The following is a 15918-nucleotide window of genomic DNA, read 5'->3' as shown; positions in this document are numbered from 1 at the left end:
GGTGTTCAGAGATATCTCTACTCTCATGATCACTGCTTTTCCAATAAACTTATATTACATCTGATCTCCAGTTTATGTTCGGTTGAACCTAATCTACTTCATACTCTAGACACTTGGTTGTAGTGCTCTTCAATGGTGACTGTAGACATGAGATATCATATAAATAGATCTAGCAAATGGTGGAGGGATCTAAAGACAATGTAATGTCAATGGCATTTCAAAGATATTAGACCTCTGGCCAGTACCTTCAACATGTTGTACCATCAACTAATATGTCATGATTATGACCTCCTTAAAGGGGTTGTCTGACTTCATCAAGTGGCATTTATCATGTAGAGAAAGTTAATACAAATCACTTATTATTATCCATATTGCCTCATTTGATGGCTTTATTAATTTTCCTATCACATTATACACTGCTCGTTTCCATGGGTACAACCACCCTGCAATCTATTATTGGTGGTCAGGCTTGAACACAATAGGAAAAAGCATCGTCCTCTCTAGTGGCTAAAACTGTGGGAGCGCAGATAGACCAGTGCTTTTTCCTATTGTGTGCAAGCACGGCCACCGCTGCTGGATTTCAGGGTGGTCGTGACCATGGAAACGAATAGTGTATAATGTGATGGGAAAATGAATCCAGCTACCAAAGGAAGCAATATGGACAATCACAATACATTAGTAAGTACATTAGTAAGTGACTTGTATTAACTTTCTCTACATAATAAATGCTATTGCTGAAGTGAGACAACCCCTTTAAAAGATAGGTTGTTCAGAGATATCTCTACCCCAATGATCACTGCTTCTCCAATAAACTTATACTACATCTTATCTCCAGTTTATGCTTCGTTTCTACTTCAGACTCTAGGCACTTGGTTGTAATGCTCTTCAATGATGGCTGTAGACATGAGATATCATATAGGTAGTTCAAGTAAATGGTGGTGGGATCTAAAGACAATATATTTATGACATTTCAAAGACATTAGACTGCTGGCCAGTACCTTTAGTACTCTGGACCAACCAACATGTCATGAGAAATATCTAGCCCCCCATGGTGACTGCTTCTCAGTGTCCCCTATTCTGAGGACCACCAATCTTTTATATGCTGCAGTTTTAGAAGAAATGCACCTTTACATTGGCCAATGCACAGGGAACAACCCTTTAGGCACAATCATTGCCTGATCGTTCAGTCCCCAGTCCCCATCAAATTATTTAGGTTCAGCCACCATTCATGAGAGTGACCTTAAGATGTAGAACTGTAAAGTTGCTTCTCATGTAATTTCTATGATGACATTTTCCCCACCAACATGAACATTTATCTCAAGCTGCCTATTGATTGATTCTTAAGTAAATAATGAAAGGTTTTGGCCTGGAAAACCATGCCAGAAGATATTGTGGTATTACCATTGAGATAAGCTATTAACCCCTTTGCCTCCCGATGACATGATATTGCTCTTGAGCAGGTGATGCAGCTACCATCGAGCTCAACTCAAGAAACTGTTTGCTGACCACGTTCACGTCCCGAGCCCTGGAGCTAAAAGCACTTTACACCATAAAATAAAAGCACTGTCTTTTTTTCTAAAAGGTTACGTCGGGAGGCCACGCTGCTCATACTTCATACAGAAAACTACTGAAAGAGCTATGAAATCGTCTATGATTTACACTCTCTCAGTGCATTAGGATATAGATCTAGTAGACTACACCAGTGAGTTTCTAACTGTGCCAATCTATGTGCATTCTTTTAGAGAACTCTGTTAGAAAACTTGCCACTAGAAGATAAAGCTTACATGAAGGCTTGAAGAATGAAACCGGTGTATAATACAGGAAGAAAGAGAGCAGAAGACAACATGAGTATTTGGGCTTCCGACAGATACCGCCTTCGTGCCACCTCGGGACAAGTGAATAAAGCCTCATCGTCAGTGATTATGAAGCAGATATAAAATCCCTGCAGGCATTCCACGGCAAAACACAATAAAATTGACTCGCAAGAAAGTATTTTAACATTCCCTTTATTTATTGCAGAACGAAAAGGGGGGAAAAACACACACATACGGTAATATAAAAACTGTGCAAAGAAAATGTTGCAGGGAAAATTCCTAGAATATAGGGGACCTACTGTGGCAAATGTCCTAAAACTACCTGCATCTCAAGGCAGATGAAATTTCAAGCACAAGTTGAACTATTAGCAATAGTTTGACCACCCAGAGTGTAAGCCCTTGGCTTCAGCACACATCTGATGTGTTTTTTTAGGGCAGAGCAGTCTAATGAGTGCACTGGAACTGTGGTCGGGAAGTCACCTTTTCGGTCTAACGGCAGCACAACAATAAATAAATCTACTGTAACTAAGTGCTCCAGAATTTATTGTGAATTTTCTTTAAAGAAATCAATAGAACAATGCAATGTATTGATTGAGAATAACCACTGAAGGCTTCTCCATAACCTCCCTTTGCATTTTTAAACTTATATAATGAATTGTTTTCCATTCTAGTGTGGTCTGATCATTAGAACAATGCATACATTTCCTTTTGGTGCCATCTATCAATATATCCGTGCATCGTACCAGCTCCACCATGCATACGGTATTTGGCTAAATGCTCTTTTTAACGTTCACTTTTCTATGGACGAGTTCTTGTAAATCCAGAAAGCTCGTCCTACTCTGTTTACAGGGTTGTCTATTGGGAATGGCAATCAGAATGACATTTTTTAATTGATTATTTTTTTTTTTAAACCATTGTAAATTTTAGGAGGTGTTTTGCTGTTGAGTAAATAGAGACCTGAAGTCAACGCAGAGGAAAATGAAAGAGGTAAAAGTGCAATATGAAAAACAACTTTATCTATCTATCTATCTATCTATCTATCTATCTATCCTTCTATCTATCTATCTATCTATCTATCTATCTATCTATCTATCCTTCTATCTATCTATCTATCTATCTATCTATCTATCTATCTATCCTTCTATCTATCTATCTATCTATCCATCTATCTATCTATCTATCTATCCATCTATCTATCCTTCTATCTATCTATCCTTCTATCTATCTATCTATCTATCTATCTATTTATCTATCTATCTATCCTTCTATCTATCTATTTATCTATCTATCTATCCTTCTATCTCAAATCTGTCTATCTACAGTATCTATCTATCTATTTATTTATCTGTCTATCTATCTCATGTTTATCTTTCTTACTCATATCTATCTATGATCTATCTACCTAGCTATCTATATCTACAGTTTATATCTATCTATCTACTCATATCTATCTATTAATGTATCTGTCTTTCAATCTCATATCTATGATCTATCAATCACTTTCTCTCATATCTATCTATCTATCTCATATTTATCTTTCTTACTCATATCTATCTATAATCTATCTATTTATCTACTCATATCTATTTATGTATCTGTCTTTCTGTCTCATATCTATGATCTATCTAGCTATCATCTGTTATCTATCTCCTATCTATCTATCTATCTATCTATCTATCTATCTATCTATCTCATATCTATCTATCTATCCACTCATATCTATCTGTCTTTCTATCTAATACCTATGATCTATCTATCATCTGTTAACTATCTATCTATCAATCAATCACTTTCTCTCATGTCTATTTATCTAATATTTATCTTTTTTACTCATATCTATCAATGATCTATCTATCTATATCTACAGTTTCTATTAATCTATCTATCTATCTATCTATCTATCTATTATCTATCTATCTATCTATCTATCTATCTATCTATCTATTATCTATCTAAGCAAGTCTTAATGTATTCCTATTTTGGGCTGATTTCTGGCTGAGGCCTTATCACTGCCTATTGATTGCCGGATAAGGATAGGATAAGACGGAGGGTATATTCCTTGATGTGTCAGCCTGTACAGTAAATAGCGTAGAAGGAGTCTCTAGGACTATGGTGTAGGCATCATACTAAACCCCAAAATATACCACTCTAATTGAGGTAAGTAATCTCACTGCCACCTATCTCCTGGATTTGATCACACCGGATGCAGAGCTATCAGGCACTTAACATGGTGACTTAACACATTAAGCGCTGCCAAATGTTGACAGGTAAAGTTAACAAGCCATATATAATAGGTATGAAGGAGACATTTGACATCCGCACAGTGTATTCCTTTCAGCCATACCTCACGCCTGCTCCTCCCTCCCCGAATGTAAACACCTCTCCCCAATGCATGCACAAGTGACAAGAAATGATGCATCCGGCGTTCCCTGCCCTATGCATTCGGTCCATCATACACACCTTGGTTGGCGTTACGGCTTCCGGCGTCCACGGGAAAGCTCAGTACTTCAGTTAACGACACAGTTGAGAAGTCTCGATGGTCTCAACAAAGCTTGAACTGGCGCAACTTATCATCTTGCTAAAATAAAACCCTAATAAAGGGGCGTCACAGATGTCCATTATGTACAAGTATTTCCTTGCTGAAGGAAATTCAGATGCTTCATTCACTGGGAAAAAAATAAAAAATAAAAATCTCAATCCCACCTTTTGGATCTGCTAATTTCTTAACCTGGCTGAGACATTTCAGTCGATGGGAAGTAGTTTATTGTATGAGAATAAACTTGAGCTCCTAGGGGGTGCTACTGCTGAAACGACATAGGGATATCTGCCAGCAGCAACTTGTGTGTAGGATTCAGGCAGTGTCTTATTTCCAACAGCTTTTCTGCACATTCCTTAATAAGCTTCTTCAAAGCCGTCTGTGCCCCCAAGACAAAGTCCTGTCAGCAGAAACACAACCCCTGGTTCATTTGACGTTATGTTCTTTATGCTAGTGTACTATAGTATTGGCAGCTAATGCTTGTGTTACTACAGAACAGGGAGTGCAGCCTTTTCCTTATGTTATAGTGTTATCTAATGAGGACTCCAGCACTTTCAGATCCATTAGCTATCTGCCCTTAAAGGGGCAGCGTCCCTAGAATGCACGGGCTGCATTTCATGAAACGCGTGGGGTCTTTCTGATCTGCTCCCTTCCCTCTTTTGTTGGTCTCGCTGGTTGGACGGTGTTGTTTCTCTGCCTCGTGCCCTGTTATCAGCACAGACTATGCACAGCTGTGGGAGAAGTCTACATCTCTCAGCCGGACAAGGTGCATTTATTGATAAGTCGCCTGTTGGTGGTTTTCATCGGTCAAGGAAGCACAATGTGTGAACCCTTGTTCCTCTTTTTTTTTTTTTTAACCACTTCTGTTTGCTTGACCAATCAATGCCTTTCCCAGTCACCTTAAACCAGATGAACTCTGCCCTCTTTCCCTGTGGCCTTCCAGCTATAGAATGACATGTCCTCCCTGCTTCATTGTCTGCACTTACCTATCTCTCCCTCCTTGTGACGCCTCCTCCTCCTCTGACTTAACCCCTTGCATGCTGCATTTCGCAAAAAAACAGAGACTGACCACTGTGCACTTGACCTATTTAAATTACCGCCTGACGCCATCGATCTGATTTCTACCTATTCGCATATTAACCGTATGTTTATGCGTCTATGTGTATATATATATATATATGTCATGACTGCAACGCTCTGTGTAGGTGATGCTTCCCATGCCTCACACCTCTCCTATCACAGTAGTTTTTTTTTTTTTTTTCCGGATACAACTTCTTAACCCCTCCCTCCTCTTTAACTTATATTTAACCGTCCCTTTCACATCTGTGAAACTTTAGTGTATGTGCTTCGTCTGTCTGTCCTTGGCGTGCGTCCCTTCCATGAGCCAGCTAGATGTTCTGCAGACCCTTGCAGCTCATGGTGGGATCTCCCAGGGCTGTGCCTATGTGACAGAGGCTGTGATCTCTTTCCTCTCTGCTATCTCCACAGCGGGATCAGATTCCAGCTCCACACTGTGTGCTCCTATATATATATATATATATATTTCTTCTCCCTTTCAATAAGCAGCAGCTTGTGTCTAGCCCCTTCTCTCCTCCCCCCCTCCCCCTTGTACTGTGAGTGCCCTCTTTCCCACCCCCTCTCCTTCTGATCACTGGCCATTGGCTTGCCCGGGTCTGGTTTTCCTGTCCAGCCCCTTATGAATGTCCATTGGTGTTGCCTTCCCTCCTCCTCTCCTCTCCCCCTGGCCCTGCCCATGTTTTGTATGTCTCTGTCCATCCAGCTCCTGACGTTCAAGTTTGCAGGGACGTCACGTCCGCACTTGAACTTGCAGCTCAGGGGGGCTTTTGCCATTTTTTTCATTTCTCTCCTTCTCTATCTCTCTCTTCTTTTTTTTCACCCCCCTCCAAAACGGAAAAAAAAAAAAAAAAAAAAAAGGCATGACGGCTGTCCCACAATTCATCTCCCCTGCACCATCTTTGTATTATTTCTAATTTATTTTGGATGTCAAAGGCATTTGATGAAGATATTTTCTCTGGAGTCTCCTTCTTTCTAACCCTGCTCTCCCGATGTGAACCGAGCTCTCACAAGCCACCCACCAACCAACATGTCTCGCCGCAAGCAAGGCAAGCCCCAGCACTTAAGCAAACGGGAATACTCACGTAAGTACCTTGCTTACTCCTCGCTTTACCTGCAGACGGGGAGGGGGAGGAATCGCATCTGTCTGTGGAGCCCTTTCACTTTCTTCTAGTTTTCTCTGCTGGTAGAAATGAAATACTTTCCCCCCTTCTGTTATGGAATAGAGAAGAAGCATCTGACGCTTTCAGACTGGACACTTGACAGAGATCATGTAAAGAGCAGCCTCGGGGGTGGATAGTCCTTTAGAGGGAAGGAGCAGCCTGTGGGGTTCAGTCTAGAAATGGAACCTGCAAGTTGGAAAGGTGCGACCTTAAAGGTTGTCCGAGAGATGGGTGCTTTGTGGCCAGGGTGCTGAGGGTCGCTGCCTGCTCCCAAGGCTGCTCCACGAAGCCCCGTCAGAGCTGTGCAGGGTGGTGGGGGACAGCTCGTCTTCAGAGGCTCCCAAGGCTGCTCCTTGATGGGGGACAGCTCGTCTTCAGAGGCTCCCAAGGCTGCTCCTTGAAGCCCGGTCAGAGCTGTGCAGGGTGGTGGGGGACAGCTCGTCTTCAGAGGCTCCCAAGGCTGCTCCTTGAAGCCCCGTCAGAGCTGTGGCAGGGTGGTGGGGGGACAGCTCGTCTTCAGATGCCTCTGCTCCTTTCAAAGAATCCTCTTCCCAAACTCTTCTTAAGAAAACTTTGCCTCGATAGCAGCTGGCAGACAAAATCCCTTCCTTTCCCCCTCTCCTCTCCTCTCTCTCTCTTTTACTATTTTTTGGAAGATTTTCAAAAAAGTGGAAGTGGATTTTGATTGGGAAAAATCTCGTGTCTGAATGTTTACAAGCACCGCGTGTGCAGAATCTCCTGCCAACAACTGAGACAGGAAAAGCAAAATAATCTCCAGAAAAAAAAAAAAAAGTAAGCAGAAAAAAAAAAAAAAAAATGATCTGAAGAGGCAGATCCTGTGTGGAAAAATCTCATTGACAGACGTGTTGTAACCTATACAAGATGAATTTTTTAAAAAAAAATAATAATATGAAATACCGGTTAGGGGGCATTTGGCATGGAATTAGAATTTTTTTTATTTATTTTTTTCTGAGTCAATTTTCAGGGATCCTGGAACAATGAGTGAATGGTGGGCGGCTTGTTCTAAACTTGTGCCATTACCTTGTGTCAGCCCCTCTACATGTATGTATGCTCAATGGCGTCCACCGTTTATTAGACAATGCTGGAATGCCTTGTGACAGTCTGCATATGTTTTATGGGGTAACCGGACATGGATTACTTAATTCCCCCAACTTTCACCAATTCCTTTCCAATTTCCTGGATATTGATTAGCACTGGTTTAGATCAGGATTGAGCCCCGCTGCATTTCCTATATATTTCCTATATATTTAGGTGTAGGACCTTCTCGCTTACAGAGGCTCAGATTAGGAAAGTTACAATGTAACAGAATGTGTTACCCTATAGACTGTTCTGTTCCCTTTGGGACTTCCCTTACAATGTGTCCTGTCTGAAAATCATAAACTTCTATATGTGCCCGATGGTTGGGTTATAGTGGATCATTGTCTATTATTTTGCCTCTTGTCTGCCTTTATGTTTATTTCTGCCATTCCTAACCCCCCCCTCCCCCGTTTGCCAAGGAAGCTGTGGGGGACTTGATCGACAACATGAGGTTTCACTTAAGACCCTTTGTGTGATACCGGACCTGACCGCTAGGGAGCAGAGAGAGATCAGGAAACGCGGACAAACTTGAACCTGACCGGTTCAACATATATTCCTACATTTTCATAATTTGTTTTTTTTTTTCTTCCTGGTGGGGGTGAACGGGAAGCACATTTTATTCTCCTTCTCATTTCTTTGTCCATATCTACAATTTATGGGGCTTTATTTAAATGAGGCGATGCAGGCGGTGGATTATACTACCTTGAAAGACGGTGTCCTCGGCTGGCGGACATCACTAGTCATGCTGCTGAGGCACATACATATATATATTAATCTGTCATGGCTGTCTTTTATTTTCTAGGGCAGATATCGCATACAATAATCGTGTACAAATAAAAAGTCAAACACGGCGCCCGTCTTGGCTACCCATAGCTATCCCATAGGCATAAAAAAATTAAAAAAAATTGTGAAAATATTTTTTTCTATAATAAAATATGTTTTGCATATTTATCATGTCTCGTTTACGCTTTCGTAATTCTTTTGTATTAATAGGCAAGTTGAAGTTTGCTTGTAGCATGTGGAGTCCAGCCTGGTCTCTCTCTTTTTTTTTTTTTTTTTTTAAAGTTTACATTGTTCTGTTCTTTATTAACTACAATGCAGAGAGGGAAGAAGTCTTGTGTAAGAGGGGGAGGGGAGGGAAACAGGTTTTTCCTAAAACAGAGAGGTTCCTTGTTGACTGTCTGACATGTTTGCCTTTCATCCACGTGTTTGGACAGAGAGAGGAAGAGGGAGGGATAGAGTCCTCTGTTCAAGCTCCCATTGTGCCTTTATTATTTGCAAAGTTCGCTGGTCGTCCGGCCCGAGATCTTTATTATTTTTAGTAAATCCTGGACTAGACCAGACTCGGGGTAACATGATGATTGTGTTAATCTACTCAACACTTTAGGTTCACAACCAGCAGTGAGAACACACAAGCATTTCCTTCCAAATCTAAAAGAAATTGCACTTCTGAAGAGTCGGGATCTTCTCATTTTTATTTTAAATTTTTTTTCCACATTTTTAAAAATTGCTCTTGAAATCATAGCCCATAGGTAATACCAAAGTAAAAAAGCAATATTTAATGTATATGCGCTGTAGCGCGTTGTGTACACCATAAGTGTGCATACATAACTGAGAGGTTAGCCTCGGCGGCCTCACATTGTAATAATAATCCAGAATAATGGAATTGTTCCCCTGTGCTATCTCCATACATCAGGAGCCAACCGTAGGCCCGCTGAACGCACTTATTTATCAGGATGTATTCCTTGCTAATTAGAAATAATTTACGTGGAGAGCATCGGAAATGTTAAGGTTATGGATTTTATATCTGTACATCTGATCATCTTGTTATTTTCAAGAACTTTGCCTCCTATAAAATTAATTAGGTGAAATGTGGAGGGGTAATCAGCTACCTCTGAATAAGCACTTCATTTCCTGGTTTTGATTGTAAATCAGGCTGGTGACTGCACTCAGTAGACTTTGCCTATTTTGCTCAAATATCTTTTAACTATATCTGTGCCTGGTCTATGCGACTGCACCACCGATGGTTTATGGCTGTGGAGCTATTATCTTTATGCTTTATGGTGGGTTCGAAGGGTCAAAAAGATCTTAGTGGCATGAACAGGTTTTCCCACTTGTGCACAGACTCAAAAATGTCGAAAATCAGTTTCCTGGATAGTACAGTATTCATCCCTCGCTACTTGTATGTGGTAAGATGCCACCGGAAGAGTTATGGCAGGACTATACCCATCTTGAACCCATAAAATTAGGGTTCACGTATTATAGTGCAGTCTTAGAGGCTTCGACTTCTTCAAGTAGAACTTTGTCCTACTTGAAGCTCAGGTGCAGGAAGGTGTCACTCATATTATTTTATACTGCCCAACTGGGAGCTACTCCAGATCTCCCCCTTCAATATCCACTCTACGTGGGGCTGAAATAAATTTAACCTGAGTTCAGTAGATTTCTGCACTTTACCAACATCTAGTCCAATAGTCTACGACCAAATTAAAATCTATTTTTTGATTCTCTGTGGCTTTAAGTTCATTAAAATGTGAAATTGGCAGTCTGCTTAAGAAGGTCAGACTGATTAACTATTTGATAGTTGCACTGGGCACCATGATATTTTCAAAATGGGTTTTCTTTGTGCTCTAATTGACATTGTAGTGTCACCATTGCCTTTGTGTGACGAATCATAGAACGTGGTTCTCTGTTTTGTTTTTTGTTTTTTTTTACTTTCCAGCTTGATAGAACGTCCATAGACTTGCTGCAGAATTTTTCTTGTTAAAATGCTTTCTAGGAAAACTGTATATATGTTTCATTAAAAGCTTCATTTTACCATTCTAAAAAAAAAAAAAAAAAATGACTTGTATCTCCATGTAGACAATCTGTCAAGTTTGACAGCCGGTTGAATAGGTATTTCAGGTTGACGAAATAGACTTCTATCAGTGGTTATGAAACGTGGCGTTCACTTGACCACACTGACTTTTACATGGTGGTGCAACATGAATGGAGATTGTATGAACGTTCTCGTATATATCACAAAAGAGCTAAATGATTTGTTTGTAGAATTGACTCCTCCAAAGTATTTAGAAGCAGGTCTATATTTCTGTAGTATCTTTTTCTCCTACCTCACAGCACAGTGGGGTTAAATCATTTTTCAGGCATCATCTACATATTCGTTCCAAATGTCTTTGCAGTCTATAATGACATAGTCACCTTACAACAGCAACCATGTTAGTAAGGACTTATGAAAGCCTCCCAATGTACTCCCTCACAATGGTTTTTCCACTGTGTCTTCTTCTTGACAGTATAGGGTTCTCAAACAATTTGGTACAGTATGTGCGGGGTATAAACCTTGCCTATCTATTGCTTGTTTCTCCTTTCCCTTCTCAAGAGAGCTGATGTTTTCTTTGTTTTCTACACTGCAGCCGAACCTGTCGAAGCCATTCTAACAGACGATGAACCAGACAACAGCACATTGGGAACTGGAGAAGGGGACCATGACCTCCTTACCTGTGGCCAGTGTCAGATGAACTTCCCATTGGGGGACATTCTTATTTTTATTGAGCACAAGCGAAAACAATGCAATGGCAGCCTTTGCTTAGAGAAGGCTGTGGATAAGCCGCCCTCACCTACGCCAAGTGAGCTGAAGAAAGCGTCCAATCCTGTGGAGGTTGGCATCCAGGTCACGCCGGAGGATGATGACTGTTTGTCAACGTCATCTAGAGGGATTTGTCCTAAACAGGAAAATGCCGCAGGTAAATCTAATGAGAGGAGGTTACTGAACGCTTCACTCTCAACTCCAATCACTTTACCTGCAAGGGTAGAATTGACCGCTCACCATTTCTTTGTTTCAAAATTTCCAAAATCCCCCCCCCCCCCCAAAAAAAAAATGCATATCTGTGTTTGTTTCTTAGAAGACTGGACAGTGAGGTGTCTGCTACATCTTGTCCAGGTCTGGTGCAATGGCTTTACTAGAAAACAGGGGGAAAAAATTGCATGTCTATGAATTGACCTAATAGTGTCCAAATTGAAAGAAAAAAAAAGACATGCCATTTTGTCCCTCAAACCAGTACATTTTTTATTTTTTATTTTTAGTTTACAAAAATGTATTCTTTAAAGCTTCTGAAAAACTGGTTTGCTACTAGAAGTACAGAAAGGGTTAAAGCATGTTGCAGCTAGCCTTGGATCCATACTGGCTGTCAGCATGCAGACTGTAATTAAACACAGCCCCATGGCACTGTGACACCTCTGACCTTGACTTTAAGATGCCATTTTCGACTGGCCAGGCCAGAGTAGAGAGGGCAGTTGCTGAAGCGCACAGACATGCTTATTCGAAAAGTTTAAGGGCATGTTGGAAATTTCAAAAGGTTGGTTTGACAGGAAAGGCCGCTTTCTGCAGTCTGCCTCTTCAGCCAAATGATAAATGCCTCTCTGTGCTTTCCCATACCTCTGATGTGGTTTTGACAGATGTATCTCTATTTTCTTTGTGGTCTACACAACCACACTTAAGAAGAACCCTGCACTGATTCTATCTATCTATCTATCTATCTATCTATCTATCTATCTATCTATCTATCTCATATCTATCAGGAAATATACATTTGTAGCAGAACTGGTAGTTTTGATGCCATTGATCATGATATCACAGTTTTTCACCTGAGGGTTTTCCCAAGAACTTCAGGTCAACCCTACTGAGATAACTTAATCAATTACTAGGGGTACATAAAAAATACATGCCTAATTGAGCTCTGCTACATCTGTACAGTCCAGGGCAAATTTGCATTTTAGAGAAGGATAAGAGCACCCTCACAATTCTCGTGGCAGAAATGGGATTATAAACGTAAAGAGTTGTAGCTCGGTGATTGCCTTTCCAAGTCCAGACAAACCTCATTCCTAAGAATAGGTCACAAGTGTATTACTCTTTATGAGATTCCCTCTCTTTTGTATCTGTTGTTTTAACCTTTTAGACGCAGACAATGAAATGTGAATTGACTTGGAGCCCAGCACTGTGTGAGAACGAGGACTGGGTGGTGTATTTAGTGTAAGGTCAGCTTGTGTGAAAATCAAACAGTTACATCTTAATGTAGCTCTGCCGTTGCAAGATGGATATGGAATACAGTAGGTTCTGGCACCTAGTTACAGGTCTTCTTCTGCACTTGCTGCGTAGGTGGCAGAGTAATGGTTAAATGAGACGTTACATTGGGTCCTTCATGTTTTATGATGACAAGTATTATTTTAATTGTATGATTATAAAATTCATAGGCCTTTTCCGAACACATAGGAGGTGTCATGGTCCATTATGTCCACAACTGTCAGTCACGTTGCAGAAATTGTATTATAAAAGTTTTCATTTATTATTCTGCGAGTGTAGACCTGAGTGTAATATATGAATCTTCATTTAGAGATCTACGGTAATCTTTTTATTTGTCCTTTATATCATATGTGTATTGTGTGCAGTAAATGTGGACAGATATACAGTAGGTATGCCGTTTTATATAGGACTTTAGGGACACTGACTGGGTAAACTTAGTAGGTTTACAGAATGCACAAAGAATGTGGTTCTGAAAAGTTATAAAGGAGCCTCTTTTGGCATGTGCATGGTTAATTTTCTTTCCACTGCTGAGGGCCTAGTGACCATTTCCAATTGCTGTCTTTCATATGAGGGAATAACAGCAGAATAGTATTCCATGATTAATGAAGCCAGGGTTGGTGGAAGAGATCTGTAGCCTTTAGAGATCCAAAGTCCTTCTAAATCACCAAATATGGAGTAACACTGGAGTGATGTAACATCATATTTACATATTGGAGAGCTCTGTTTAAAAGACAAAACACAGTATCTGTCAAGAAGGAATTAAAAGCAGACTGCTTGCCATTGTCCCAAATAGGTCACTCTATTGATAAACTCCATATGTTCATTCGGAGGCTACCGTAACTAAACAGTCTTCAGAGAACTTTTTGAAGGAACTGTGTGTTCACCTCAAACCAGACTGCCTCTTATAAATAGGGTTCCTCTATTTCTGTTACTTCTAGAATCTGAGCAGTTCCGACCTTAGAAATAAAGTTAATTTATTTGTTACTTCTAGAATTTGAGCATCTCCAGCCTAATAAATAGTTATTCTATGTGTTACTTCTAGAATCTGAGGACTTCTAGCCTTATAAATAAGGTTCATCAGTTTATTACTTCTAAAATGTGAGCATCTCCAGCTTTATTAAGTTCCTCTGAGTGTTACTTCTAGACTCTAAGCATCTCCAGCCTTATAAATAAAGTTAATCTATTTGTTACTTCTAGAAGTTGAGCATCACACAACCTTATAAATAAGGTTCTTCTGTGTGTCATTTCTAGAACTTGAGTATCCCCAATCCTATAAGTCTCTATTTATGTTAATTCTAGAACCTAAGCATCTCCAGGCTTATAAATACGGTTATTCTATGCGTTTCTTCTAGAATCTGAGCATCTCCTACCTCTGACCTTATAAATACATTTCTTATGTTTGTTATTTCTAGAATCTGAGCATCTTCAACCTTATACATTTCTAGCTCTGTTAATTCTAGAACCTAAGCATCTCCAGCCTTTGATCCATTTATAATTCAATCTGGAGACCTGGGTTTAAGTATTCACAAGTAGCTTCTGGGATTTTTATATCTTCAGACATCCCTTAACAAGCATTTTTGGAACATGTTGTAATTCATTAGATGATGTCCTTATACTCTGAGTGGAAATATAAGTCAAATTGTGCAAGCAGATACAAAATTCAATCTCTGAACATATCCTTCTACCGGAGAACATTTCCAAAGCGGAACATGCAATATCAATATGGACTTATTTTTTTCTAGTTTTTGTGTAGTATTCCTTACTAATAAGTCCGTGTATATATCTGTTATGACTTAAAATAATATCCAGATGAAAACATGGCAGTCAGTTCATGCCTTGCCTAAGATTGAGGTTGTTTCTCAAAAGTCCAGTGTGTTTTCCAAAGTTATGAGGCAAATCATTTTACGCCATGACTACTTTTGAGAATCTCATCAGCAATGGCACCTTTGATAAGAAACATGAGCAGGATGCTAGGAAATTTTAAAGAAATATATTGGTCATGCATAGTTAAACGCAAACCTTTTCAGACCATCAGCACAATTTTGATGGGACAGGTCTTCTCCAGTGCTTAAGAAAATGTATTGTAGCTTGTATGACTTGTGTCTACGATGTAGACTAGGTAGCAATTTCTCAAAATTCATTCAAATGGTATAGTATAAAGTTTTTTATTGGACATAATGTGGCACAGTTCCATGACATGAACAATATAAGGATGTTCCACATGTTTATGGACATCACATTTTTGGTGTATGATGAAATGGCACAAAATAGTGCTCCCTCTGTTCTGGCTCCCCACCATAAATGTCCCATTTATGTCACCCAAAAAAAAGCTCTACATCTATGGTCTGAATTGATTTAATTAACATGTGGTCATTATGGAGGCCCCGCTGAGTTGTAAATATGACGTAGAATGCCTATGCACTTTGATGTATGAAAAATGCAACTGTATACACAGGAACTGTACCATGAGGATTGCATTTATACACTATACACAAGACTTCTGCTGGTGAAATTCTAGTCTGGCTTGTATTATAGGCAAGGAGTATGTTCTGTATTGAGTCAATGATATCATTGTTGCTGGGCTGAAGCTATAGAGAATATTTATCTTCATGTGGCTAGAAAGTCATTAGCAAGTGTTAGCGTTCTGCTTGTATTGGAATATATTGGGTTATAATTGCTAAATACCCTAATTAGTTCCAATTAATGCTAGCAGAATACATATATTGAATCGGATAGCGTTGTGAGAACGTGTTTATTATTGGATAGGGAAAAGATGAAGTGTCCCTGTTAGACATATATACAGACCACGTAGAGGAATCGCTTGCAGTAGTAGTACCGCATGCATATTGTATTAGCTTTCCTGTTCATACAAGCCTTGAACTGTGAATTGTAAAGCTATAATGTTTTACTGTGGGAGGGACTGTCACTGGAGAGACAATGATCACACTTACGAGACGAAGACGGCATAATCAGGTAGACCGCTGCTAGAATGAAGATTTTTCCATTCACCGGCAGTAAACAAAATTGATGTGTGTTGTTCGATCGATAATCTTTATGCCCGGCAACTACGCTCGCATCATGCCTTTATTATGTAAAAACCGTAATAATGGAGATGACCTTTGGAGATGCCGAAGTAGCTGATTACAGAAGCAATGGTTT

At 39.9% G+C, this 15918-nt stretch overlaps 1 protein-coding gene across 4 annotated transcripts in view; it reads left to right on the top strand.

Moving 5' to 3' along the window:
• The first annotated feature begins 5966 nt into the window (after positions 1-5966).
• The window catches only part of BCL11A (BAF chromatin remodeling complex subunit BCL11A), a 120419-nt gene continuing 110467 nt past the window's right edge, over positions 5967-15918 (top strand). The window contains exons 1-2 of one of the 4 annotated variants that reach the window (XM_044289543.1): positions 5975-6509; positions 11093-11422. In XM_044289543.1, the coding sequence (XP_044145478.1) occupies positions 6455-6509; positions 11093-11422 (385 nt within the window). In that variant the 5' untranslated portion in view covers positions 5975-6454. Of the gene's footprint in view, positions 6510-11092; positions 11423-15918 lie in introns of all 4 variants that reach the window. The other 3 variants (XM_044289542.1, XM_044289544.1, XM_044289545.1) reach the window with 3 other exon arrangements.

The sequence above is a fragment of the Bufo gargarizans genome, chromosome 4, assembly GCF_014858855.1.
Source record: "Bufo gargarizans isolate SCDJY-AF-19 chromosome 4, ASM1485885v1, whole genome shotgun sequence".
Taxonomy (NCBI): domain Eukaryota; kingdom Metazoa; phylum Chordata; class Amphibia; order Anura; family Bufonidae; genus Bufo; species Bufo gargarizans.
This window is presented reverse-complemented; position numbering and strand designations above follow the sequence as displayed.